At 45.7% G+C, this 19,201-nt stretch overlaps 1 protein-coding gene across 6 annotated transcripts in view; it reads right to left on the reverse strand.

The window, feature by feature from the left end:
• Nucleotides 1–19,201, reverse strand: part of Alh (coiled coil domain containing protein Alhambra) — a 53,983-nt gene that overhangs the window by 28,129 nt on the left and 6,653 nt on the right. For 3 of the 6 annotated variants that reach the window (XM_065428591.1, XM_065428363.1, XM_065428650.1), the window contains exons 5-9: nucleotides 17,962–18,065; nucleotides 15,252–15,345; nucleotides 14,591–14,872; nucleotides 12,663–13,019; nucleotides 5,908–6,041 (exon numbers count right to left, since the gene is read on the reverse strand). In XM_065428591.1, the coding sequence (XP_065284663.1) occupies nucleotides 5,908–6,041; nucleotides 12,663–13,019; nucleotides 14,591–14,872; nucleotides 15,252–15,345; nucleotides 17,962–18,065 (971 nt within the window). The remainder of the gene's footprint in view (nucleotides 1–5,907; nucleotides 6,042–12,662; nucleotides 13,020–14,590; nucleotides 14,873–15,251; nucleotides 15,346–17,961; nucleotides 18,066–19,201) is intronic. The other 3 variants (XM_065428474.2, XM_065428531.1, XM_065428414.1) reach the window with 3 other exon arrangements.

Consider the following 19,201-nt stretch of genomic DNA (forward strand, 5'->3'; position numbering starts at 1 on the left):
GCAGTGACTGCAGTATGTTAATTTGTTTCACTCCATTATGGCGTGCAGCCCAGGCAGTGCCAGTAAAAGGTATGTGAAAGAATACATCAAGAATTTTATGTTAACATGCCCAAACAATCAGCATCAGAAGTGCATTCGCATTATATCTACAATAATTTTCATTGTGTCTATGCCAAGTCCAACTGCTTTGCTGTACTGCCTAGGTGGACGTTGGATCCATTAGCTCATCACAACTCGCAAAGGCATACTGTGTCAATGAAGGTAAACAGTAAATTCCTCTACTTGTCCATTGAGTTCTATTAAAAAAAAGGTGTGCTTTTGGAGCAGTAATTCTGTAAATCCGCTTCAGAACAGTGCTACCTACATACCAATTACCCACTCCCTTACCAGTTGCCACTGCCATCAGCTGCCAACAAAAGCTCAATCCACAAAGCACATCACCAAGCTAATAGAGTGGATCCATCCGAGACAAAGTGCACCTGCTTAAAGTGACACTACACCTACCCATTTGACTGGGGTATTAGATGTGACGTTAGCAAACTAAATAAGAGTTAAAGCTCTCAGACAATGCTATGACAGTAAAAAAACAAGTAGTGCAGAATCCCAGAGCAGAATAAATAAAAGAACAGCAAAGATGAGAAGAGAGAATGCAGAGGTAAAAAAATAAAATGGGCAAGCAACAACTCAGGAACCCCAAAGCATGCATTTTTCTAAAAGGAGAAGTACTGCAGCAAAACTAACTGTTCTTCGTTGCGCCATTGAGAACGTAACCGTGAACGTTTTGAAGTCACTGTACTGCCTGCCAACCTGCCTAACACCAGTGGGCACTCTACATGCAATGTAACCAATTCAGTGATGTAGTGAGACTACTGCCAAATTATGCTTAGTTCTTCTACGTCCCCAGAATTCAGAAATGCTATTAATCATCACAATACACTGTGTGCTGTGGAGTCAGTTGCTGTAAACCCCCCAAAAATTCTCCAGCCGGAGTTGTTTGCTTATTTGCACGAAAACTCCCCCAAGGGGATCACATCTTTTACTCGTACAACTGTCGTTGGACAACAGCTATTGCATGGTCTGTCCGAAAGCTTTCATAAAAACAAACTCTGCAGGCTGCATTTGCATAACACTGTGGTGGCTCGATTTAAAATTTAAAAATTATATTCTGGCATTTGACGTGCCAAAACCACAATCAAGTTATGAGGCAAGTCGTTGTGGGGGCCTCCAAATGCATTTAAACCACTAGGGTTTCATTAATGTGGACCTAAATCTAGGTACACAAGTCCTTTTCTTTTTCAGGTAAAAGCATCTTGGCTAAAAAAATTCATGCACAAACTCCTCTGGTAGTTGTCTAGCTATGCATAAGCACTGTGCCATTTGCTCATCTCCACGCAGCTCGGTGTCATTATGAATGTTAAGAAACTCGATCCGACCAGTATAAACGACAGCACGCAGTGACACGAACTGCTGGCAACGGCGGCACAAGGTGAATTGATCATGCAAGCAAACTACTGCAGGTGGCGGCGCCAGGTGCGCTGATGATATTCCCATTATTATAAGCCATCAGTGCTCTTTAACACCTTTAACGACATTCACGTCAAACAATTATCAACCGTGATCAACCATACCCCAGCAGCGGCTACGTATGGCACAGCTACATGGGCCTTATCATGAAAGCGATCTGCGATGGGAACAGAACGCGCCGAGTGCTGATAGCTTCGTGTGCTCTGTGTTCTCGCCACTTAGTTCGCACTGAAGCAAGAGGCAGCACAAAGGTCAATTCACTCGCTGCTGTGGGCCCTACCCTGAAAGTGATCGTCTTACATGACGGATGGACAAATGAAGGGATGAACGGATGGACAGGTTTCCTTCTTGGATAGGCATAGAAATGTTTAGGCATTTAAAGCAACAGGTCACTGACCAATGTAAAAAAAGTTTTGCTTTTTGGCATTGATTAGTGACCTGCTTTATTAATGACTGCAAAACCCAGGCTGGAAGATTGACAGCGGAAGGTTTCATATTAATTTTCACCAACTGGGATTATTCAACATGGGCAGTAAAGTCTCGTTAATTCGAATTTCACGGGACTGAAAAAAATGTCTGAATTAATCAAATGTCGAATTATATCAAGAGCATCAAGGGAGCAATAAGTAAATGCTTACTTATTTATTTACTGAATTAATCAGAAAATCCTCTTTCTATTTTGCACAAATGCAATGCAGAAGCTGCACTTCTCATCATCTCGTGAGTGATCAGTTCTCACAGTAGCGAAGGCCTCGTGACTTCCTTCAAAGTGTGGCCACGATGCAAGGCACGTGTCTTTATCCATGACATTCTTTTCACCACAGCGCACACAGCCGATTATTTTCTCACCAGTTAGCTGGTCGCCAACAGATCGTCCCTCTATATAGATGTGGCCGGTGAGCTGTGGTAGAATCGCTTATCTTCTAGACTTCCCTCCGTGCTAGTGACATTGCACATGTAGCATTCTTCTGAGTCAAAACAAAACTACCGTATTTACTCGCATAATGATCGCACTTTTTTGTCCAAAAAATTTACGCTAATTCAGGGGTGCGATCATTACGCGGATTAAATTTCCCGCAAAAAAAAAAAAATCATTTTGCGTTTGCTGCGGGATGACAACCGGTAAACAAATAGGCGGCTGCCGCTGTATGTAGTGCGGGACAGCAAAACAAACATGGCGGCCGGCGGAGCAAGCCGAACGCGCCGAACGCGATTTTTTTTCTTCTCGTGAGTACGTTACGTGCATCGAAACAGTTTCTTCCGTATCTTTAATGAATAATACCGTTAATATCGGCAAGTTTGCGGCAATAACGTAGCCATGTCCACCTTGAGGGGACAAACAGATGGGTGCGCTTAGCTTGACATAGAAACACATTGCGGGCATGCTACGGAAACTGCGCAATTTGTCTTCACTACTATCCTAATACGGCACGTTTCCGCTAAGGGTGGGCGAATATCTTAGCTGTGTTACATGCGTCGGCGTATGAATAGGGTACACTTCTAACCTATCAGTGTAAACGTGCCTGCTATCGTTGCCGTTCGCGGTTTGTTGCGTGCCCACGAGTGCAGACGAGAAGAATCGAAAGGCGCCTTTTGTTGTTGTTGTTGACCACAATCATAAAGCCTATACATCATAAAGGCAAGTGTGGTTGTATTTTTTTTTTGTCATGAAAGTGATTAAAGTAATGAAATGAGGTATCTGCTTAAGAATGTTTGGTGCGTGCAGACCGCTTGGTTTGTCTTGAAGAGTCGTTCGCGTAGCATTTGACCGATGGTAAGCGCGATCATTATTAGCCAGACTTGGCACACGACTTATCGCTGCGGCAAGTTCGCGGTGCGATCATTACACGGGAAAGTTAAAAAAAAAAATCGTATTTTGAAGACGAAATTTGGGGGTGCGATCATTATGCGAGTACGGTACTTCTCGCCACAAATGTTGCGGGCAAAACCACCATCGCTATCAATGCGATAATGCATGGCAACCGTGAAGTTCTGAAGGCATACGGCCAGGCTGTGATTTTTTTAATGTGCTCCGAAGTTTTTGTGATCGTCAAAGTAGAAAGCAAAAATGGCCACCCGCTACCGATGGTTTGAAACGCTGCTTTCGAGACCTTCCGCGCCGCTCGGGGACACTCTGCGCCATCGGATATGAAAGAGGAGAACTATATTTTTGTTTTCTAAAGCATTTAGACTTTTTTTACAGTCGTGCAGTAATTTTTTAACGCGCTCCGAGGTATCGCGATCGTCAAAGCAGAAAGCAAAAATGGTTGCTTCCAGGAGCGGCGCGTGCGCTTCGAAAGATCGCAGATCTCGCGATACCGCCGCGTGTGCAGCTGACTACATCGATGGATCAAGCAGAAATGGGTCTAAGGACGGTGCCTTTTTGTCGGACCGACTCTGAGAGCGACAACGCAAACCAGCCCGGAACATTGGCGGCCGCAGCCCGTCCCACCCGACTGTAGTGCTTGAAGTTAAATTTTTGTAGTGAAATATCTGTTAAATGAACAATTTAGATTTTTTCGGAGACAGTGTCTATTAGACGGCAATACATTTTGTATATCTCATAACTTTTGTTACATTTTTATCTTCGTAGATACAAGCACGGCTTTACAAAATTTGCTCAATTTTATTCCACAATCTTGATTCTGGCAATCTATATATCTTTTATGACATGCATCTCATTCATAAAAAATTTTATGCATGAAAAGTGCATCCGTTCTGCTTTTTCTTTGTCTATTACATAAAATATTGAGTGCAGTAGTTCCTTGAGAAAGAAATGATCTGGCATAACCTATACAAAAACACCCATTTTCTTAATAGAAGAGAGAGTTAATGGGATCATGGACGACGATTACACAGTTTTGAAGACACGCGGACAATGCACACTGAGCCAAAATGAAACTACTGTTTCCCACAACTGCTGTGCTTGAAACCGTAATTACTATCAGTGCAATCATGGATGGCAACACCACAGTTCTGAATGAATGCACATGACCAATGCGCCTACTGAGTAAAAAACGAAACTGCTGTTTGCTACAACCGCTGCGGATGAAATCACGATCACTATCGACGTGATCACTGATGGCAACCACACAGTTCTGAAGGCACATGGACAACGCAATGCCATGCACAGCGGTAAATACAAGAATAAAGGCTATAAAGGCCGAAACAGGCATGAAGACGAGACCATCTTTCTCGCGTTTGCCCAACCGATGGACGCGTGCGTGTGTGGCATGAGAGACATGTGGGGCCTTCTGTTTCTCGAAATCTGCCTTTCCCTAGGTACTACAGTACTACAGAGGAGGACCATACGGTTTACTTGGATGACTAGGGCAATGCAGACTCCGCCACTTCGTTTTGGCTAGACACTAGCACCACTTTGGCTCTTTTGCATTGCATAACTGCAGCGCTCCACACACACTGCACTCCGAGGCTTGTTCGAATTAACCGATGTGCGGCCAAATATGTCCGAAGTAACAAGATATTGGTTCAATTAAATATTGCATACGCCTGCCAGGACCAGAGGACACATCCAAATTATCGAATTCTTCTGAGTGAACAAGGGATAAATTAATGAGATTTTACTGCATACAGCTCCAGTGCATGCTGCCCCACTTGAAATGTGGCTGCTGTCATGAGGAACAAAACCTGCAATATTGAGCTTCGCAGCAGAAGGCCATTGTTACTGAGCCACCACCTCAATAGGCAAAGAAGCAAGCAGCCTCGGCAGGAAAGCTTTCTGTAAGTACAACGACAATTGCACAACAATTAGTGCTACCATAGTAGCAGAGATTATTCCTTCTAGCAAAACTGAAGAGAGGCTGCAGAGGGGCTGCCAATTCAACAGTTGTGTCACTACACCACCAATGAATGTGCCTTGTGCTGTTAATGCAGATGTTGCAAAGAAACCACTAACATGCAATGCTTAGCTTCACTTAGCAGACAGATAGTCAGGTCATAAAGAGGTATCTGGTGTAGTACACGTGCGTGTACTTAACACCATCATGCACAAAAGAGAAGGAATCTTGCTGCCTACAGCCCAATATTTTCAAGATGGCAGTGGCTACATATTGGCGCTAAAATGGTCTATAGACCTCCTCCACATTCGCAATTGAGAGCAGCGTAATGGCACTTTTACACAACATGGCAGAAAGGACCAAGTGCCTCGTCTAATGCTATTGTCTGTCATTTATTTAGCTGAAATTTCTCGAGTTCATTTGCAGCAGTTATCCAAACAAGATAAAGGGGTTGCAGAAAGACGCAGACTCGTCTACTTTTAATCAATTGTGCAATTATGTCGCTAGAAGAGCTTTACGGTGTCGTGGTGTGAAGGAGTTCTATAGCAGGCAACATGATCATGGGCAATGAAAGATGCAAGCATACCTGCTGCTGCCACCCTGGGATGGGGAGGGCCGTTTGGCCTTTGGCCTCTTCTCACTATGGCGGCTGCTGCCCACTAGGTTTTCATAGATGCTGCTGAAGCTGGGTGTTGGATTGTTGCTGGCCAGCGACGATGGCTGAAATAGAAAAATCAACTCTTATTTTTACTTAATGTCAAAGGTCCACAGCTATGTACAGTGCGCATCACCGTTGTGTACAGCACAGGAACAGCAGCCACCGGGGCACTACGGAGCCAGCCAGCGACGTCTAACGGCGGCTGTTGGGCCCGACATTAGGTGTGTCTGGGCATATTTGGCCACACATACAGACAATCCTTGCTCTTTCACCGTAAGCATTCGCCCATGAGAGCGACCACTTACGAGCCCTCGTCTGGCCACTGCTACTTGTTTACGTGACAGTTCCGCATTCGTGCGAGCATGGCGGCGACTGTATTTCTGGCACAAGCCTTGAACAGTCATGCTGCTGCCGATCCAGTGGCTCTTGTCATGCTTTACAGCAGCTGGAAATTCACCGCTTGACACACGCTCGGTCACTTGCTCTCTAGAGTGCGTCTGTCTAGAAATCATAATGAATAATAAAAAGCTAGACATCCTGGGCTGAGTATATTCTTATCTGACAACTACGACAAAGTACCGCAGACAAGCAGTGTGAAAGCATGCTCAGCAATGGCTCCCCGATAAACTGCTGAAGAACACCAAGCTATAGTACTTATGGGCTGTCAATGTCACAAAGACAAATTTGTGACTTAACAAAGCTACCTATGAGGAAAGTAAATAAGATTCTACAAGCGTACTACAGTGCAGTCCACTTATAACGATATCAAGAAGAACGAAAAATGCTATTGTTACAACCGATCATTGCTATATCTGGACTGCCGATGAAAAAACAGCTACCAAACATACCTTTTTAGCTCCAGAACCAAATTTGACATTTACGATTAAGAATTGGCGTTGTTGAAAGAAGGCTGTGAGAAAACGAAACATTTATTTATACTGTTAAACAGTGCACGAAGTGTTAGGCGTGCTGAAATAGTAAAAATCTGTATTTGCTTTCGCAGAAGTTTCAGGTTCACAACCGCGGTGTGCATAATGTCCAGCGGCTGTACAAACACTGGCCACTATAATCTAGCGTACATTAAATCAATGAGCGACTCTATCGACGACAGTACACATTGCGTTAACACTGGCGTCGGTGTCAAAGGTGGGCCACTGTCAATCTCGTCGCCTTCATCGCACAACGCCACCGTCTGTTGCGACGATTGTCCCGTCGGAGATTCTTAGCAGAACAAGGCAGCGCTATCTGCACTGAGAAACTCCTCCATCAAAACACTGCCTATATTATAGCCAGTAGTGACGTGCTCCCAGAGTTCGACAATGTCAGCGCCTGCCAACGTGTTGGTTTCACACATGGGGGTTTCGCACTAGTGCACAAAGCTGGTTCTAGCCTTCATTGTCGTGGCACTCTCAGTTTTCAGAATCGTCGATATCATCGACTGCACGAGCTCATACTTTGAGTCTTGCAAAATTTGAAGCTTCGTCTCAAGGGACACAGCTTTGCGCTTTGTTGGGGCACCTACCCGTACCCTGCAACCAGGCCAACCTGGACCATGACGCGTGCAGCAGTGGGAGTTGAACTCGCCTGCCTTCCTCTCTGTAAACTTCTTAAGTGGTTTGCGAGGTGGTCAGTTTAGCACGGGCAAGCTGGCGTGCATGGTTGGCGAGGGTGAGGACTTTGCGCGCATACTCGCTTGTTGAGATCGCAGCAGGAGGAAGTGCTGTGTCATGGTCGGTTCGCGACCGTAGAATAGATAAAATGGAGAAAATCCGGCGATGTCGTGCCGGGAAGAATTGTACGCAAATGGGACGTAAGGAAGGGCAATGTCCCAGTCGTGGTGGTCCTTGGAAACGTACTTGTAGAGCGTATCGGTAAGAGTACGGTCTACCCGCTCTGTCAGGCCATTGGCTTGAGGATGTACAGGCGCCCAAATCTTTAACTGGTGTGCGGGAGCGGCGACTTTTCCGTGCGTCAGCGCCCTTTGACGGGGCGAGGCTGGAAACAGTCTGAGGCTAAGCGCATGCGGACAATGCGCGCTCAGCTGGGCCCATCGTCTACTAGGCTGTTTCCAGCCTCGCCGCGTCATACGGCGCTGACGCCCGGAAAAGTCGCCGCTCCCGCACACCAGTTAAAGATTTGGGCGCCTGTACTTCCAAAGTCAGCCGGGGCACCTATCACTGCTTCCGTGGCGCATTTCTGCACTTGCTGAGGAAGAGAGGGAGATTGTAGAAAGGTAGCGCAGGCGTGATTCACTTCTCGCCCCCTTTTTCTTTCTCTCTCTCTTTTTTTTTTCCCCTGTCTGGACGCTCGCCGGCAACGCGGATGCGAAGCAGCTGGCTCCATCTTATGGCACGCTGCGCCAACTTGCGATGCTGTCTGTGGCTTTCGCAATTGGCGCGCTGCGCGGTAATGGCAGCAGATACAAACTCGCGCAGGCAAACTGTTCGCTTCATCTCGGAACTTAGCAAAAGAACCTTCACAATTATTCTGCACGAAAAACACCACCCAAAAGGCAAAATTTCGATTGTTATATCCGTTGTGCGATGAATAACATATCGTTATATATAGGCTTTTTTCTCATTGCCCTAACGCATAAGTTGATACTCTGAAGTCGACTCATTGTTATAAACCATATATTGTTATATGTGGTATCGCTATAAGTTGACTGCGCTGTGCAATGAAGGTCCCCAAGAGTGACAACTTCTGAAGGGGACAAGTCGATTGTTGCTGCTACTGTTACGGACCCTTTTCTCAGTGCCTGGCAAATCAGGAATGAGCTCGGGTTAATAAATATGAGCATCGCAACAATTCGGCGGTGCCTCCATGCTGCTGGACTTCACAGCAGAATTGTGGCACAGAAAGTGCTTCTGGAAGTGAACCACAAGAAAAGACACCTCCTTGTGTCTGCTGTGGAAAGTTGGAGCGACCGAAATTGGCAAGCGGTTACATTCACGGATGAGGCGTCCTTCACAACAAGATGGGACCAACAGCGAAAGGTCTAGTATCCATTCAAACACTGGTAAATTCTCGTCACTTTACATTGGGCACAAATACTCGGCACTTTACATCCACTGTTAAGGAGCATGCCAATAAGTCAGCGCATATTTTTTTTTTTTTTTTGTGCAGTAGGTCAACTTTAATTGTAATTGTCACGCTGGCAACAATTAGGACTTTTAAAATGCAGCATTTGATAATGAGCTGATGTTCAATTTGAAACCTAAGTCTAGAAATTACATTTATTGTTGCATGCCAACTTGTTACCTGGTTCCTTGCAGCTATGATGAGCCTTATGTGTGGAATGTTTGCTCAAGTTGGAGTACTACTGTGCATGTGTGGGGTGTAATAAGCTTTGAAGGCCTGGGCCCTTTGCACAGAATTGCTGGGAGAACAACATCCGAAGCCGACGCAAGCATCATAGAAATCGTTTTGCTTCCGTATGTTCTAGATAGGCCTTTTCCAGACGGCCTATTGTGGCTGCAGGAAGATGGAGCTCCCATTCACACAGCCAGAGAAATAGCGCAACTGCTTCACGACCTTGGAATGACAAGGATCAAGTGGCCTGCAAGAAGCCCTGATCTCAATATTATTGAGAATATATGGGTATGCTGAAAGCGAATTTGTCAAAGAAACCAGGCTTAGCATCAGCGAGTGGGAAAAAAAAGAGTGGAAGCACCTGTGGCGCCAACCCAACATTGTTGACACCCTCTACAGTTCACTGCCACGATGAACCCAAGCATTGAAAGCTGCCCAAGGAGGTCCCACCAGCTACTGAGCTGCCAACTGCCCTTGCAGATAGGAATGGCAGGATAGGAATGGCTATAACTCCACTATCTTACAGGCTTTGGTGGATCTTACATGGTTACACGGCTCCAAGAAGTGCTCTTGGGGTCAAGTGATCTTCATTCAAATGGACAAGGAGAATCAACTGCCTTACCAACACCAATCTGAAATGCTTCCTTCGAGAGTTCTCTTCTGTCTAGTTTCGTAATTAGTAAATGTAATGCATTAGTTAAGACTGTCATGGGAACTGCTTTCTGATGATGTTCTCACAATTTTCTGATGTAGTATTCTTTATTTACCGACCAAGATTTTAGGTGTCAAAGGTAAAACTGGTCTACGGTTGAATAAATTGCCTACGAATGTAATCTCGCCAGTACTTTCAAATAAACAATGTCCTTTTCTTTTTCTCCTTCTGGGCATTGCATTTACAGTAAAACCTCGTTAAATCGTACCCGCTTAAGCAGTAGTTTCGTTTTAAATCTAGTAGAGTCAAATACCTGACTCAGCGGCCATCGAACATAATGCGTTTTGTATACACATAAACCGTACCAGCTTATTGCGTACGTATCAGTTAACACATGGTGTTTCCATTTTTCATCACAAAGTCACGGCGGTACAGCGGCCTGGCAGAAAGACGAGCTTCAGAGATCATAATGGCCTCCAAGCCATGTCCAAGCGCAAATGCAGACAGCGTTTAGAAGGGTGAAGCCACATCAACATCATATCAGCACCGCACCAGAATTGGAGAGCATTGTGGCCCATGTTGTGGCGTCGTGCAAGTTAGGACAAAAACTGGGTGTCCTCAGCATAGAAGAAAAATTGGTCATCGTTCATGGTGTTGAACGTGGCACAAATAAGTTGGTGGTTGGCACGCGAGAGCGATCTACCATTGACTACGGTGTGTGGCATTTGGAATGTGAAGGAGAGGTTGCTCGGCAGTACTGCTGTGACCGCGAAAATACGTCGGCTACAAGGTTCCACTTTTCGCCATCGTTGCCTCTGTTATTGCCAAAGTGTAACTTAACGACAGTGACGAGGACGACACGGAAAGCGAAAGTACGGTAGATTCAGGCCAGATGCTGTGCATTACTTCAGCCTCATACGGATGCTTGCCGAGAAGAGGGGGCTGGCAGAAAACCTGGCTCGTAGCTTCAGTGAGTTTGAGGCCGCTGTCGTTGCTGCTAGCCCGCCGCAGCATTAAAAAAAAAAAAAGCAGACTTTTATCGTGCGAAGTGAATAAATACTTCACGCTCTCGGCCGTTTCATCGCACTCTTTCGTAGTTCTGTTTTTGACAGGTAAGTGGACAATCTCACACTACTTCGGTTAAGCAATACTGCCGTTTAGTACGCACTTTTTCCGAGCTCCGGCCAACTACAGTTTAACGAGGCTTCACTGTATTTTCACATTCTATTTGCTCCCATGAGCTGGATACTGAGCCATCTGGAAAAAGCGTCATGCTTTAATCGTGCATATTGACTTCATCCTCATTGACTACTGTAGGTAATAAAATGACAGTCTTGCAGGTGTGCAAGTTTGCGGTCAACAGAAAAAAGAAGGAGGCTTCCATCTGTTTTTGACAGTAGCTGAGTGTCAGAGAGAAGGCAGTTGTCTTGAAACTAAGCCCTGCCTCGTCTCTGCTCACACAGCTTAGCTCCGTGCGAAAGCGAAACTACCGCATAAGCAAGTAGCAGTGGCAAGACTAGGATGCAGCATAAGCATTTGCTACCGTGGGCAGTGAAAGAGCAAGGCTTGTCTATGTGTAACCAAACGTTCCCAGATGCATCTACTCTCGGACCCAGCAGCTACCATTAGACGTCACTGGCTGGATCTGGAGCCCCTCGGCGGCCGCCATTCTTGCACTCGACACAAAGGTGATGCGCGCTATGCCCTAAGCAATGAAATGGTACACTGTGGAAAAATCTGTTGCTCTCTCGTGTCCCTATATCTGTCACGTGTGTATTCTGCAGCATAGTAAATTGGCATTTCTGCCTTTCCTTGTGCATTTCCTTGTGTGACGCATGGGCTAGGAGCCCATGTGTCGACGAACCACTTAAACGCAGCACATCCTCTACGTCCGCATAGGTGGCCTTCCATACGCGCTTTCTGTTTGAGTCGGCGTAAGAGCTGGCAATCTTTTCTTTGCTCATTAGGATTGTCAAGATGGTTGATTTCAAAATGTTGTATTTCTTCACCAGCTCACAGTTTTTAGCACCTTGAGACAGTTCCGTCAAAATGGCTCGCTTCTTTGCCATGTCCAGCGCTTTTCATTTCATGACTGCTGCAGGCACTGGATTCTTGTCCACTGCCCTGAATACAACTCAGGCCCGACTAGAACGACGACCGTGGAAGCGAGGAAGCATGGAGACTAGTGTGAAGATGCCTGCTTCGTAGTAACAGCCAGAAAACGAAACTTCTGAACTTTAGCCGGCACCGTAGCGCGCTGGTTGAGACAGCGAGGGAGTTGCAAGAAATAGTGAGGAGTGGGGAGTGCAATGGCAAGGATTGGCGTGAAGGCTACCTAGGAAGCCACAGGCCGACACTCGTGGGCAGCCCGTGACGGCGGGGAGAAGGTAGCGGAGCAGAAATGGGTAGTTCGCCTGCGAGAAGGCTTGGGAAAACAGATAGCATGGGCAAAGGGGTCGGAGATCATTATTATTCCACATCGTGGCGCCAGGTTTACGCCATCCGTTTGCTGTAACCGATTGGCAGGGCTTAAAGACGTTTGTTGTACGTGCGATTTTATGCCATTGAAATAATGTATATTTTGGTGATTGCACAGGTCTCGTTCGTTTTAAGCGAAAGTTCGTCTTAAGTGGGTTATGTGTGAGCTCGACTGTGCAGATGAAAATTTAAAGTAAGTAAAGTAGTATTGATAACCAAGTTCTAAAAGCTGTAACCTCACCGGAGGGGAGAGTGGTTCCATCTTGGCTTGCAGCAGAGGTACAGGCTGCTGCTGCAGCTGTTGCTGCGGTGATTGTTGCTGCTGGGGTTGCTGCTGTTGCGACTGCTGCTGTTGCTGCGGTTGCTGTTGCTGAGCAGCTGTGGTTTGCTGAGCAGCTGCTGCTGCAACCTGCTGTGCAGCTTGTGCTGCTGCTGCGGCAGCGGCTGCGGCTTGCTGTGCGGCCTGCTGGGCCTTGGCCTCCTTGGTGCTGCCCAGCGGGCGACCCCGCTTGCGCTGCCGCTCCCCAAACACAGGGCTGCCCGTCTGCACCACCGTTGCCTCTGTGAAGTTGGCTGTCGTGAATTTGCCGGGCAGCTGCTGGGAATTAGAACAGCAGCTCGGTAACCATGCTGAACAGAATAATGCGACTCGATGTCACAGCAGGCTTGTTCTCCCATATGGGTTCATGAACAAAAACTCTAAGACCAACAGCAGCAAAACAAACAGCTTTGAAAATGCTGTGTAATAAATAGTGTATTCTCATGTAAAGATCACCTTTATTTATCTCAAACTCGAAACACATTTTTTCAGTGCAGCTGCAAACTAAATGCAAATTAAATGCAAAAAGCAAATTAAATGTGTAGCTGCTTTGAAAAGCATATATGCTTCCCCGTATATCATGATTTGTAAGATGCTCATTCTGGTTTCAAAGGGCTGCACGATGAGTACAAGTGCTCATGCTGATGCACAATGCATGCCTGCCAACATGCACACTCTAGAATCCACTAAAATCCCATGGACATGACCTCATGAGTCTTGCAGTAGCGCACTTTAATCTTTCAACTTGATTAAGCACAAACCTTTCGTGAAATCGTTATGCACTTTATTAACCATGATTTACCTTTAGACGCAGCACGCAAGCTTCAGTAGACTTGTAACACCAGAGAATTAAAACGTTGTTTCCAGGCCAGCTACATTCTTTTCAGCAACATTTTTGCAGGCGATTTTGCCTGCTCAAGAAATGTGTCTTAGTAAACATGCTCAAAGAAGGTACCACCTAGTATGAGGCATTTTGTGCAGCAACAGGAGGGCGGCGCAGGTATGATCATAATTTCTTTTTTTGCATGCATTTTGTTTCAATTTTGCATTGCCCCCATCTTCAAACAGCTTTAAAACACCTTCACGAATAGAATTTATTTTTCATAAAACTTGATGCAACATTTGTAAAATTGTAGAACAAGACTGAGCTCATAGCTTGACAAAAACTCTGGGAGAGTTGGCAGGTATGACAATGTTATTGCTGGCTGTGTTATCCACATATTCATCGGCTGCCCAAAATGAAAATAACGTGGACGTATAGTGCCTACTCACAAGCTTTTGCATGGCATTAGCCTTCAGTGGATCATGAGACGGCATGCACAGAAAGCAATACTGCTGAAAGTCATAGATTAACGGAAATTAACCAGAAAATTACCAAATCCGAGTGCTCTAGGTGCAGTGAAGTATACGTGATCCACTGCGTTGATTGCAAACAGACTCGGACCGGACAAAAAGAAAACATTCACCTGATATTTCAGGGCATCAGCACAATCTGAAAAACAAATATCCAGGCACAAAGAAATGACGAGCGTATGTATGCATAATGTCATGACATCGGGCAATGCAGATATCACTCCAAAAGACGAGAGCTTGCCAACCTGTTTTATGCTGGCAAGGCACCCAGTTGACTTAATCTAACCAAATGTGGTAATACAGCCAAATGCAAAGGAATGTGTCACTACTTTGGTCATGTGTGCCACATGTTTTGTAGATGTCTAACGGCAACATCAGCACAGTTTCATGTGATCAAGGAACGTGGAAAGGTTTTAGAACACCATCTCCTGAGGCTAGGTAAGTAACTTCCTTCTGAATGAGCATGAACACAACCACAACGGGCAAAGGCAACTCACAGGCAGTGGGGTACTGGGTGTGCCCGTGCTTGGCAAGGGCGACGACCCCCCAGACGTAGCACCATTGCGTGGTTCAGTGGCATCGCTGCTGGCACCACCGTCTGAGGACACCTGGCCATTGCACGGTGGCCGGCTGCATGCACGCCGCTCCGTACTCATACTGCTGCCCCCCTTGATGCGCGCCCTGGTGGGTTTGCGTTCAGGGCTGCCCTCGCGTGAATTGCACTCTGCTGGAATAGGCTTGAAGGCTGGGATGATCTTGATGTGGCTGTCCCGTTTCTGCTAACAAACAGTGTAAGAGTACTATATATATATGGGGCTGACTGGTTCATGGTTTAATCAGTAAAACAGTGAAATGAATAGAACATCAAGAAATGCTCACTGATATAACTGCCATAACACTGTCACTAGGAAAAGAGTCTGAACTTGAGCTTAGTCATGAAGTCACTAGAAAACTTCAGCTATTTTTACAGGAGAAAGAAAACAGTGGCAAGAAGAGTCCCGAGAAAGGGTGCAACAAAGTTTTTAGAGCACTAATCGACAATAACAGTTCAGTGTTCAACAGCACTCAACATCTCAAAGGAGAGAGAAAAAAGAAAGGACAGGAAGGCAACAACTCAGTTTAGGACACGCCTGTAGGACCCATACACACTGCACTAACCAGTTTCTGGTAGTGGTAGGGACAGTACCCGCAGTACTTGACGTTGTCCAAGTAGTTCCCAGCCTCTTCACAGAGAAGACCCGCTGCCTGCGCACTGGACCAGAAAGAAACGACATGTTCACACACGAGTGCCAAACAGTGTGCAGCCATTGCATACTGCATGGCTCATCCCTTCAGATGGTCCAGGGCACATGGTGTAGAATTCAAGAGAGTATAGATAGGCTGTCAGGACTTGAAACATGGAGATAGATCAGGCAGTCAAAGTTAGTCTGGTGCTCACCACTATGGCATTTCCTTTACACCGTGCATAGCTTCTGGTCACCAGAAATCATAACTCAAATGATAGTAAGGCAAAGCAAATGCTCCTTTTTAAACTACTCACATTCTCAACAAACTTAACTCATCACACAATGGGCACACATACAATTCCTGCAAGCGCTACAATATGTGTAGCCCTTGCTGCTTTGATACGTTAAAAGCAAGCTTCAGTGGTATGCAGAGGCCAGCAATATTGTGCTTGTCAAAAAAACATTGCAGTGGTACTAGTGAGAACATGTTAGAACTTCAGAAGACCAGAATACATGTGGAAATTGGCTCAAAAATGTGTGGGCAAACTGTAGAAGCACAGATGTTTACTGCATCAGCATATATACCTTCATTGAAGTGAAGTGAAGAAACTGATTCATGATTACAGATTTCAGATTGTCCATAATCTGCCCTAGGAGGAAATAACTTTATTGAGTCCTGAGGAACCCCTCCTCACCCACTCTCGGTTTAGTGGTCGGCAGGGGTCACGGGCTGCACCCACGTTTGGACGGCCCGGTGCAATTGCAAATGGTGCAATTTTTATCAACTCTTGCTTACAACTTGTCGAGAACACTGTCAGAACTGCTACAGAATGTCATCGACCTTGCGAGTACTTTGGAAATGAGGCAGCCTGGTGCAAGCTGACAGTAACAGCAAATCTTGGAGTGTCTGTCTAATGGACAGTCATGGCTGACGACAAGGTGTTCACAAAAGCCATGAAGACCACTCACAAGAGCAAAACACACTGCATATATTTGCTTATGGGCCTTAAGTCTGAGGTCTATAGGGGGCAAGGACTTATGGAGTCACCATCTGTCGGAAGCGCCTCCCTTGCATGGTATGAGGGATCACGCGGCGCGATCCTCACAGGCTTCGCTTACGATGCTCAATAAAAACACCACGCGACAGAGCCCTCCTGGACATTTCTGTAAGTACTTTCAGAATTAGAGAAGTTTTTAACTGTCAAAATAATAACTTTGGGAAAACTAAAGGCACAGAATCGTTTACAGACACTATCTCTTTATCGAATACATACAGTGAACACTGCTGCCGCAGTCGCCACGATGGAGTCTCCCGAACCGGCTTCTTACGTGAAAGGTAGGCAAATGCTGACAGAAAACTATGTGAAATATGTTCTTGTAACGGGCTGTCTGTATAACCAAATGGAGCATAACAGAATGAAGTTTCAATGCAGCAATCGCATGGGTTCGCAGTGAACGACTGCGCGTCTGCATGCATGTCCCTGCACAATGTTTCGCTTTCGCTGCGTGCATCTTTTTACACCATGCCATGAGCTCTAGGCTGCAGAATATGAGCATTTGACAATACACAAGCAACCATTGTTGTGCGGACGCTGTCAGAGCTGTTGAAAAACAATTTCGTTATAGAGACTTCGACGCCTGTCACAACGATTCAATCTTTCTTTTTTATTCTAAATTCTTGGACGTTTCAATATTATTTCTCAAATTGCTTTGCACTGTATGTTTATCGATCTTCTCAGCGCGTGATTTCCTGCTGCTCCTTTTTCGTAATCCAGTGCATTAATTCGAAACACAAACAGGACCATATGCCATGCATTTTTTTTTTAATGTGCCTCTTACCGTTCCCTTTCCATTCCAGTGAACTTGCCAGTATCTAGCATGAACAAGTTCATAGACCAAACCGTCATGACATTAGCCGGGCAACGGGTGCAGGCGAGCATCTCAAGTGCGCATTTTCTGCTACTCGCCGGACATCGCAGTCCTGGCGCTGTAGCAGAAATCTTCCTCGCGTCTGTGCTTGCTGCATACCCGAGTTGTAGCCGATGGCTGTCTGCCAGTTCTAAGTTTCGCGAGCCAAGCTTCACGGAGCTTCTGGTCCTGCAGCTAAGTGTGAATAAGGCTGATACCAGGCTTCCCTGCATACGTCCGGCACTGCAGCACTGAGAAGTAGCCTACCATGCTGCACACCTCCAAAGGCAGCCACTACCTTTTATAGTGCTTTCAAATGTTATAAAGCAGACACCCAAGGCAGGAAACCCTTACCGCTTAATCAGAACCGCACCGGAGGTCGGACTTTAAACTTTAATTTTCAGCTCACTTCGGCTCTTCCGAAGCAGCCAACGCGGCCGCATTGTCCACGTAATTCCTCATGCCACGTCACGCCGACAGTAGGGCCAGCCTTTCCAGTGGTGGAGCTCGCCCCCAGTAATCTCTATTTCTGCGAAAACTTTTTCTTTGTTGGTGGTTCTTTCTGGCAGATCACAGTCAGAAAATGTGGACAGCTTGGAGTGAACAAACTCATACACCTAAGGATATCCTAAGCAAATGCCAATCCATGTCACTGTCCACCAGAGTTGCACTATCATATGGATGTCTCCATCACCATCTCTTTTAGTTCTCGAAAATAGTGTTGGCCCACGTACCATGTGACGTGGAAGTACTGCTTGCACCCAGACTTGTTGCACTGCATGCATGCTCCAATGGACGCCTTGCTCTCGTGGTGCTGCTGCTCGCAGATGAAGCAACTCTGCAAAGACAGGCAGTTCTGACTTAACATGCTATAACTAGCCTGGTTCAAGAGGCTCTCATAACCACAACCCAAGCTCAATGCTGAACTGTGGCCTTCTTAAGAGCTCTCTCATTACACTACCCTGTGCAAATCAGTTACAACTTACTAGAGAGAAAGCTGGCACCATGCTTGTTCGACCCCATTGAGTTCACTGAGAATCGCAGGCTGTGGACTGGTATTTGTTAACTTGAACACTGTACTACAGATTCAATTTTCTGGCTTTGTGAGCTATAGTTTCTTCTGCCTACTCTACTTCCAATTTTCTCGCAGCAGGACGTATTCACACTGCTGCCACAATGCCGCAAGGAATTCAGTACAATCTTTTGTGTTTTCATATAACCTTTTGTGCAACAACTTAATGATGGCTTGGTGGCACTGATCAGCATAAGCGATAGCAGAACTGACTAGAGAGAGTTCACGAGCAAAAACTCGCAACCGTGCAAATAGGATGTGTTGCTGCTGTATGTCTGATATGTGGCTTTGGAAACAAACAGGTCAAAGATGGCACAAAGACAAGAAAGTAAGGAACAAGTACACTAAAATGCTGTCTCTTTTTAAGACTAGCACCACAGGGTTTAATGTTTGTCAGCACTGCTTATAAAAAGGTGTTTTATAAAAGGCATGTGAAATTTCTTTAAAGTATGAAAAGTACGATAATCAACAATTTCTGAGGGACTGCTTTTACCACAGAGGCACACTTTAAGATGACCCAAGGCAATACTAAGACAAGTAATTATGATAATTAGATTAATTCTCTTTTTAACCTTATTAGGTAATTCATACTAATGGAAAACTTGAAACCCGTAACCTTTTTCAGACACAATAAAAGCTGATAAAGCTTATTTTTGTAGCATAATCCATTCCGGTCAATTTGATCTAGAGAACAAAAACATAACTCATAAAAAGTGCAACTGTCATGTCCTTAGCAGACAGACATGGGTGACATGGTCGTTCATATGCCTCCCTGTTGGACAATCATTAAGTGGGCATCCTTATCAAACTACAGCCTCGCTCGCTTCAAGCTCGTCCAACAGTAAAATGTAATGATCATGTCCCTCATGTGCTCCTCCTAAAGGGCATGACAGCTGCTCTCA

The sequence above is a fragment of the Dermacentor albipictus genome, chromosome 1, assembly GCF_038994185.2.
Source record: "Dermacentor albipictus isolate Rhodes 1998 colony chromosome 1, USDA_Dalb.pri_finalv2, whole genome shotgun sequence".
In the NCBI taxonomy this organism is placed as follows: Eukaryota; Metazoa; Arthropoda; class Arachnida; order Ixodida; family Ixodidae; genus Dermacentor; species Dermacentor albipictus.